This window comes from Triticum aestivum, chromosome 3B, assembly GCF_018294505.1.
Source record: "Triticum aestivum cultivar Chinese Spring chromosome 3B, IWGSC CS RefSeq v2.1, whole genome shotgun sequence".
Taxonomy (NCBI): Eukaryota; Viridiplantae; Streptophyta; class Magnoliopsida; order Poales; family Poaceae; genus Triticum; species Triticum aestivum.
In genome coordinates this window covers 543,863,835-543,873,506 of record NC_057801.1, presented here as the reverse complement: position 1 = coordinate 543,873,506, position 9,672 = coordinate 543,863,835, and the positions used below count along the sequence as shown (strand labels likewise).

At 51.2% G+C, this 9,672-nt stretch overlaps 1 protein-coding gene across 1 annotated transcript; it reads left to right on the top strand.

Moving 5' to 3' along the window:
• Positions 1-1,858: 1,858 nt before the first annotated feature.
• LOC123067584 (FK506-binding protein 4-like) lies at positions 1,859-3,969 on the top strand. Its single transcript, XM_044490323.1, has 3 exons — positions 1,859-2,626; positions 2,714-2,765; positions 3,961-3,969. The coding sequence occupies exons 1-3, from the start codon at positions 2,277-2,279 to the stop codon at positions 3,967-3,969; spliced, it is 411 nt and encodes a 136-aa protein (XP_044346258.1). The 5' UTR covers positions 1,859-2,276.
• Positions 3,970-9,672: the final 5,703 nt, after the last annotated feature.

The following is a 9,672-nucleotide window of genomic DNA, read 5'->3' as shown; positions in this document are numbered from 1 at the left end:
ACAAGAGTCAGCTGCTCCTCGGAGCATCGGATGGGAAGTGCTGCGCTTTTTGCCATGTTGACAAGCAGACCGACTGTCGTGGTTCTAAGTCTGACAGTAATGTAGGGGGGTACTAAGGAGAGGCAAGATCCTAGCTATGGAGTAGTTGTGCACACAAGAGTTTTACGAGTTCAAGCCCTTCTCGGAGGAAGTAACAGCCCTACGTCTCGGTGCCCGGAGGCGGTCGACTGGATTATATGTGTGAGAGTTACAGGGGTGCGAACCCTTCTGCCAGTGGAGGGGGTGGCTTATATAGAGGATGCCAAGACCCCAGCCAGCCCACGTAGCGGAGGGTTTAAAGTACATTAAGGCCTGGCGTTACTAGTAACGCCCTACATAAAGTATCATCATGACCATAAAGACTACTTAATTACAGACCGTTTGGATACAGAGTAGATCTTGAACTCCTGGTGGTCGAGTGAGTCTTCATGGTCGAGTGTCTTCAAGTTCGTCGAGTGTCTTCCAGTCAGTCGAGTGGAGTCCCTCTAGGTCGACTGGAAGATGGCTTCTTCTAAAGATGTCCTCGGGGAGGGTACCTTGGACAGGTCCATGACCCTACCCTAGGTACATGACTTCATCATTAGCCCCCGAATGGATCGAGGTTTGAGTGAGGAAGGAGTTGATAATCTTTCCGACCTGTTTTCTGGTGCTGTAAATGTGTCTTACTCTGGATCAATGACTTTTAAGTGAGGGTGTCAACTTTCTTTCAGTTGCCTTGATCCATTCTTTATATCTGTTGAGTGAACTTTACGAACTTGGAGATTCCGAGCGACGGATCGCAGGAGATCTTCCGTCTGACAAGTTGCCCTGCGGTTAGCGGATTTAGTGGGATCCGAATTTCGGGAAGCGCGTGAAGCGGAGAAGGCCGCAGTACTCGAATGGGATAAGGCAGAGACGCCTCGATTCCCGTGCCATCTTTTTCGCCACGTATCGCTCGCGCTGTTTCGGGATTTGACAGGATTGCCCGGGCCTACCAGTCAGCCACTCGGAAGCGTCTCCATATAAGGAATCGGGCGGAGGTTTTTGAATAGTGCTCCCTCATTTTCCCCTCCCCCATCTTCAGATTCATCTGCTGCGCTTGCCATCTGTTCAGCGCCGCTGCTCCGTTCCAGCCTCGCCGGCGACAATGGTGAAAGAGAAGACGGCGGCTTTGGAGCGGGCGAAGAAGGCGACGGCGAAGGCGAAGGGGAGAGCGACCAGCCGGGGCGAATCCTCGTCGCAGTCCCGCCTGCCGCAAGGTTGGATCCAGGGGGATTGGATCCGCTCGACCATCACCCAGAAGGATCTCGACGACCTGGCCGACGAAGGGCTGATCGAGCACGGGGCAGCGAGGCTTCCGGGGATGGAGTGGTAGCCGCAACCTCAAGAGGGTGAGTGTGTCCTCTTAGCGACTCATGTCGATCGTGGGTTTTCTCTGCCGCCACATCTTTTCTTTCGGGGGTTTCTGAACTTCTTCGGGGCTCAGCTCCACCATTTCACACCCAATTCCATTGCCTATCTCGCCGTTTTCGTGTCTTTGTGCGAAAACTTCTTGGGTTGCCGGCCGCATTGGGGCCTTTTCAAACACATATTCACTTGTCGCTCTCAGACGGTGAAAAAGGCTAATCCAAATGACGAGAGAACCCAAGTAATCTAGATGTGTGGGGGTCTTGGGGTCCAAATGAGGAGTAAGAGTGCCTTTCCAGCTATGACCCTTCCCGAGTCAGTTAGAGGGTGGCAGTCGACCTGGTTCTATTGCCAAGACCAGTCGACGCCAGGGCAGTCGACTGGGCTCCCTCCCTTCTCCATGAGTCGAGTGAACAAACCGTCTTCTCTGAAAGTAGTTCTGGAGGAGAAGGCTCATGTTAAAATGTTGATGGAGCGTGTAGTCCAACTCATTCGCGACGGTGTACTAGCATGGATCTTCTGGAGGTTTTCGTTCGACGGTGCATCCAGCCACTCCAATACCGGGGCCACCCGATGTGGTTGTACTCTGGTACTGAAGACACCACTCGGGTCCATCCAGAGGAGGTCGACGATGCCACACTGGAGAGGTGGATGACTGCCATCACAGGGAACAAGGACAACCCTCATGGGGCCAGGAGGATCCCGCCACTCGACCAGTCTTATGAATCAGACAAGGTATGACCACTTATCTCCGACTGTAATCATGTTTCGTCCATTCTGTTCTGCTGCAGATCAGTCGATCGACTTTTGTCTTGTTTGTTGTCCTTCAGGCTACCACTGAGTTGTATTCGATGCCCAACGGGGCGCAAGCACAGACCGAGGAGGAGGAAGGAAGTGGAGGTGAAAGTCAGGAGGAGTGGGAATCGGATGGCGATGAGGGTGATGAAGATGTAGGCTCCGATGAGGAGGAGGAGGAAGAGGAGGAAGTTGCGCCTCCCCGTTCTGAAAGAAGGTCCAAGCTTGCCCATGACCCTGCGGTCGAGCGCGGCAAGGGGGCCGCGCCTGTTGTGCAATCGACCAAGCGTCCTCGGACGACCTCTCCGGCGCCGACTGAGAAAGCGCCGAAGCAATCTCGAGTGGTGCCGTCGAAGCCGACGAAGGCTTTGCCAAAGATGAAGATGGTGATTCCCACTATTTCTAGGTAATGACATAACTTGTGTCCTCTTGTTTCTCATGGATTTATTCTTGGTCGATTCGTTAGCTGACCGACTGATTTCTGAAACTACAGTGCTGCTACTTCTGATACCTCGGCCAGACCTGAAGATCAAGAAATGGAGGATGCCGTCACTTCCAACCCTGGTATGACCTTTGAAGTTTCGTTTTCAGTCGGTGGGATCTTCGTTTTTAACTTTGACTCTTTTCTGCAGCTCCATCTAATATCATCATTGATCTTCCTGATGATGATGAAGACGAGGAACCACTGAGGCAGAGGAGGAATAGGAGAGCGTCTGCTGGCAAGGCAGCTCAGGTCGTATCAGCACCTGAGACGTTGGTTGCGGAGGGGGACAACGTCACTCGGCCTACCGTATCCTTTGCGGTGCCGCTGACGAGTGCTCGCCCTTCGTCGTCGAGTGCTGGTCAGCCTTCACTTTTCTCTACCCACCACGTCCCTGAAGACCAAGCAAGCGCTGCTAAAGAAGCCATACGCCAGGCGGGGGTTATGATGGAGCAAGTGAAGGCGATCCGAGACGCCAGTCAAGCAGCTTATGACGCCAGTTCAGCCCTTCAGAGCAATGTTCAGGTTGGTCGATCACTGCCTGTTCTGTTAGGATATGGTATCTGAAAACTTTTCTTTCTAAAAATCTTAGTATCTGCCGTACGCCCACTGGGTGTGTCGATTGAGATTCTGGATTGGTGGGGGCACGCTGAGTGCACACACTGGGTTTAGTCCCCAAGGCTATGGTCGACTGCTGGCAGTGGACCATAGTCTTTATGTCTTGAGTTTTTTTTTCATTACTGTCTTCACTCGATCTGGTCGAATGGAATCATAAACCGGTGGGGGCACGCTGAGTGCACCCACTGGGTGTAGTCCCCGAGACTGTGGTCGACTGCTGGCAGTCGACTATGGTCTGAAGCACACACTCTCTTTTTTTTGGTCGACTGACCGACTCTGAGTCTAGCTGATAGAACTAGTGGGGGCACGCTGAGTGCACCCATTGGGTGTAGTCCCCGAGACTATAGTTGAATGTTTAGATTCAGCTGTAGTCTTAGAAATACTACGATTTTTCTCTTAGTCACTCGGAAGTGACCTATCTTTGACGTCTGTCGATTGGTTTTTTGCAGAAATCTTGCGAGCTTGCAGCTCGTTATACTGAATTGGAGAACAAGCATATCCAACTCGAACTTGACCTGAAGCTTGTCCAGGAGAACTTCACGAAGGCGAAGGAGGAGGCAAAAGGTATGTTTGGTGAGAATCTTGACGACTGCCTTTGCTTCTTGTCCATCCCCGAGTCTGATCTTACTGTGATTTTACAGATAAACTGAGGGATTCTCTGAAGAAGAAGGATCTCGACCTCGCTGAGGCGCAGAAAGCAGCTTCCGAGAAGACCAGGCTCACAGAAGAAAAGTTGGCTTCGATCAACAAACTTGAAGAGGAAAACACTAATCTGAAAGCTGCTCTCGACGTGGCCAACCAGGAGGTCACTCGACTGAGGAATGACAAGATGATCCTGAGTGACAAAGCTAGCGAACTGGTGGGAAAGAAGAATGATCTGGAGGCTTATCTGGGAGGACTCGCCAAGAAGCTATTCCTCATGCTTGAAGGTAACCCTTTGTATCTGACAGGCTTTTTAATTATGGTCTTGCCACCAAACTGTTGTCTTAACTTTGGGGTTGTGTCTACAGAATTCTGCCAGAACTTTGAGGAGGAGACTGGTCGACTGGAGACAAGCCTAGATCCCATCAACTCTCCTGTGAAGGATGAAACTGCCATGAACGTGCTCCGACTCGAGTCTCGCGTTGCTGCCGTTGTTGACTATCTTGCAAGGCTGAAGGTTGCGACGTCACGCATCGACACGGCGCTCTGGCCAGGAGAAGCACTTCAGAATGACCTTGAGTCCCTGATGACTCGACTGAACGAAGTTCCAAGTCGAGTGCAAGAATGGAAGAAGTCTTCTGCCAGGTGCGGTGCCGACGTTGCTCTATCTCTGGTCCGTGTTCACTGCAAGGATGCGCGAGAGGACAAGCTGGCAGCTCTCAAGGTGGCCAATACCAAGAAGCATGACTTCCGATCCTTCATGGAGACCTTCATCGCTGCTGCCACTCGGATCGCAGATGGAATCGACTTGGACGAGTTTGTTGCGCCTTCCAGCCCTCCGCAGGAGGGGTAAAAAACTTCTATGCTTGATGCTTTAAATTTGCCTCGGAATGCCGAGTGGTTTTTGTAACCGACAAACTTTAACAGGCTTGGTGCCTGAGCACTTCTGGATCCGTAAGACGTTTATCTGAACTTAGGTTTGCCGTTGAATATGTTTGCTTCTGCCTTCGAACGATCATCATCCTTTGCTTGGAATATATACTAGTGTTTGGGATGCTCTTTTGCAGGTAGGGACGAAGCACAAATTGCAATCGACTTGCACTCGTCATGCTTAGGCAAGCGCTGGGCTGTAGCTAAGCCCCCGAGTGGGAGGTTTGTTCTCCACTCGATAGGATTTTCAAAAACTTAGGCGAGCACTGGGCTGCAGCTAAGCCCCCGAGTGGGAGGCTTGCTCACCACTCGGTAGGATTTCAGAAACTTAGGCGAGCACTGGGCTGCAGCTAAGCCCCCGAGTGGGAGGTTTGCTCACCACTCGGTAGGATTTCAGAAACTTAGGCGAGCACTGGGCTGCAGCTAAGCCCCCGAGTGGGAGGTTTGTTCACCACTCGGTAGGATTTCAGAAACTTAGGCGAGCACTGGGCTGCAGCTAAGCCCCCGAGTGGGAGGTTTGCTCACCACTCGGTAGGATTTCAAAAACTTAGGCGAGCACTGGGTTGCAGCTAAACCCCCGAGTGGGAGGTTTGCTCTTCACTCGGTAGGATTTTAAAAACTTAGGCGAGCATCGGGCTGCAGCTAAGCCCCCGAGTGGGAGGTTTGCTCACCACTCGGTAGGATTTCCATGGTGTACCTCCGAAGGAGAAGATAGCAGTCGACCTGCGCTTCGTCCTCCTTGCGGAGCGCACGTTGTATTTGTGGCGTAGCTCGGAAGGAGAAGGCAGGAGTCGACCTGCGCCTCGTCCTCCTTGCGGAGCGCACGTTGTATTTGTGGCGTAGCTCGAAAGGAGAAGGCAGGAGTCGACCTGCGCCTCGTCCTCCTTGCGGAGCGCACGTTGTATTTGTGGCGTAGCTCGGAAGGAGAAGGCAGGAGTCGACCTGCGCCTCGTCCTCCTTGCGGAGCGCACGTTGTATTTGTGGCGTAGCTCGGAAGGAGAAGGCAGGAGTCGACCTGCGCCTCGTCCTCCTTGCGGAGCGCACGTTGTCTTTTATACTTAGGCGAACACTAGGTTGCAGCTAAGCCCCCGAGTGGAAGGCTGGCTTACCACTCGGTAGGATTTTCAAAAACTTAGGCAAGCACTGGGCTGCAGCTAAGCCCCCGAGTGGGAGGTTTGCTCTCCACTCGATAGGATTTTGTTTAAACTTAGGCGAGTACTTGGACTGCAGCTAAGCCTCCAAGTGGAAGGCTGGCTTACCACTCGGTAGGATTTTGTTTAAACTCAGGCGAAACGGATTCGCAGCTAAGCCTCCGAGTGGAAGGCTGGCTTACCACTCGGTAGGATTTTCTTTTACAAACATAGGCGAAACAGATTCGCAGCTAAGTCACCCGCTGGGGGACTGCTTTATGTGGACAAAAGTAACAACAATCACTGGGAAAATTATAAAACTCTTGTCTTTGGTAAATAAACTGCAGAAGTACTTTTATTACAACTCATCCGAGTGAATACTTAAGTATAAAAGGGGCGGAGCAGATCCGCATTCCAAGCTCGTGGCTCGTCAATCTGGAGATCGACGTTGTAAAGACGGTATGCTCCGTTGTGGAGAACTTTGGTAACAATGAAGGGGCCTTCCCAAGTAGGGGCGAGTTTGTGTGGCTTCTGTTGGTCCACTCGGAGGACCAAGTCTCCTTCTTGGAAGGCTCGGCTCTTCACATTTCTGGCGTAGAATCGACGCAAGTCTTGCTGATAGATGGTCGATCGGATCATGGCCATCTCTCTTTCTTCTTCTAGAAGGTCGATTGCATCCTGCCGGGCTTGTTCTGCTTCAGCTTCAGAGTAGAGCTCGACTCGCGGTGCATTGTGAAGCAGGTCACTTGGCAGAACCGCCTCAGCTCCGTAGACCAGAAAGAACGGAGTCCTCCCAGTCGACCGATTTGGAGTAGTCCTCAATCCCCAAAGAACTGATGGAAGTTCGTCGACCCACGCGCCTGCTGCGTGCTTGAGGTCGCGCATCAACCGGGGTTTCAGTCCTTTGAGAATTAGGCCGTTTGCTCTTTCTGCTTGTCCATTCGACTGGGGGTGGGCGACTGAAGCGTAGTCGACTCGTGTGCCTTGGGAAGCGCAGAAATCTTTGAATTGATCGGAGTCGAAGTTTGACCCATTATCAGTGATGATGCTATGCGGAACTCCATATCTGAATATTAATTCTCTGATGAAGCTGATGGCAGTGCCAGCATCAAGATTTTTAATGGGCTTGGCCTCGATCCACTTGGTGAACTTGTCGACTGCCACCAGTACATGGGTGAAGCCGCTCCTGCCAGTTCTCAGCAGTCCAATCATATCTAAACCCCAAACAGCAAAAGGCCAGATGATTGGGATGGTCTTCAAGGCTGAGGAGGGTTTGTGTGACATGTTGGAGTAGAACTGACATCCTTCACACTTGTCGACTATCTCTTTCGCCATTTCATTTGCTCTGGGCCAGTAAAAACCCGCTCGGTATGCTTTAGCCACATGGTCCGAGAGGACGCATGATGGCCACAGGTCCCCGAGTGGATATCGTTGAGAATCATTCGACCCTCTTCCGGTGTTATGCATTTTTGGCTGACTCCAGTCGTGCTTTCTCTGTACAACTGTCCCCTCATGACAGTAAAGGCTTTGGATCGACGGACGACCTCTCGAGCCTCTTCTTCATTCTCTGGGAGCTCTTTCCTTAGAATATACGCGATATAGGGCACTTTCCAGTCGGAAGTGATAACTAGAACTTCCATGATTAAGTCGACCACAGCTGGGACCTCGACTTCAGTCGGATCTGTGGCGCTTTTTGGCTGCGGTGCTTCTTCAGTGAAAGGATCTTCTTGAACTGGCGGCATGTGAACATGCTCCAAAAACACGCCACTCGGGATGGCTTCTCTTTTGGAACCTATATTCGCCAAGTCATTGGCTGCTTGATTTTTCAGTCGGGGAACGTGATGGAGCTCTAATCCCTCAAATTTCTTCTCCAGCTTTCTAACTGCATTGCAGTAACCAGTCATGGCTGGGCTTCTGACGTCCCACTCCTTCATCACTTGGTTAACCACTAAATCCGAGTCATCATAGACCATGAGGCGACGGACGCCGAGTGAAATGGCCATACGCAACCCATACAAGAGTGCTTCGTATTCTGCTTCATTGTTGGAGGAATCAAAGTGAATCTGGAGTACATATCTAAGCTTATCTCCTTAGGGGGAAACCAACACTACCCCGGCACCGGAACCATTCAACATTTTAGAGCCATCGAAGAACATAGTCCAGTGCTCCGAGTGAACTTGAGTCGGTAACTGCTGTTCAGTCCACTCGACGAGGAAATCTGCTATTGCTTGGGACTTGATAGCTTTCTTTGCCTCAAATCTGATATCCAGGGGAAGAAGTTCAATCGCCCATTTTGCCACTCGGTCAGTTGCATCTCTGTTGTGCAGAATCTCTGATAAGGGGGCGTCGCTGGCGACTGTGATGGTATGGTCAGAGAAGTAGTGAGCAACTTTCTTCGTGGTCATATAGATCCCATATACAAGCTTCTGATAATGAGGGTATCTTTGCTTTGATGGGGTTAGGACTTCAGAAATGTAATATACTGGGCGCTGAACTTTGAAGGCTTTCCCTTCTTATTCCCGCTCGACCGTAAGTACAGTACTGACGACTTGTCCTGTGGCTGCAATGTAAAGCAGCAAAGGCTCTTTGCTGATCGGGGCAGCAAGCACCGGCTGGGTGGAAAGCAGGGTTTTTAACTCTGCAAACGTTGCGTCAGCTTCAGGAGTCCACTCGAACTTGTCTGACTTCTTCATCAGTCGGTAAAGAGGCAATGCCTTCTCACCGAGACGAGAGATGAATCGACTTAAAGCGGCCAAGCAACCAGTAAACTTCTGAACATCGTGCACATGCACAGGCCGTTTCATTCGGAGTATAGTGCCCACTTTCTCTGGGTTTGCATCGATTCCTCGTTCGGAAACGAGAAAACCGAGTAACTTTCCACCAGGAACTCCGAATGTGCACTTGGATGGGTTAAGCTTGATATCATACCTCCTGAGGTTGGCAAATGTTTCAGCAAGGTCAGTCAGCAGGTCGGAGCCTTTCCGTGACTTGACCACAATGTCATCCATGTACGTTTCTACATTCCGACTGATTTGAGTGAGCAAACACTTCTGAATCATCCTCATGAACGTGGCTCCGGCATTCTTTAGGCCGAATGGCATGGTGACATAACAGAAGCACCCGAATGGGGTGATGAAAGCTGTTTTGATCTCATCGGGCCCAAACAGATGGATCTGATGGTACCCGGAATAAGCGTCTAAGAAAGACAGTCGCGGCATGTCAGAAGGTTTCCATGCAAAGATGTCTCAGTTCTCACGGAGGAACTGGATGAGAGCTTCTTCCTATTTGGGGTCGAGTGTTGTGGAGATATGAGTCGGAGCAGCGTTGGGGTCGGTCGGGTGGATGTGAACTGGTTTTGTCTCACCGGACGACTGGAACGCTGAGTCCGTAGCAGGCTTTTTGGCTCACAACAAATCTCTCGGGTCCGCATTCCTCTGGTGTTCCTGCCACTCTTCTGCCACCATCTGAGCATCGGCGATCTTTGAGCCTTTCTGGAAGCATTCTTCTGCCTTCTTGCGATTACCAGTGACAGTGATCACGCCTTTAGGGCCAGGCATCTTTAATTTGAGGTACACGTAACATGGTCGGGCCATAAAACGTGCATAAGCTGGCCTGCCCAAAATAGCATGGTAGGCACTCTGGAAATCCACA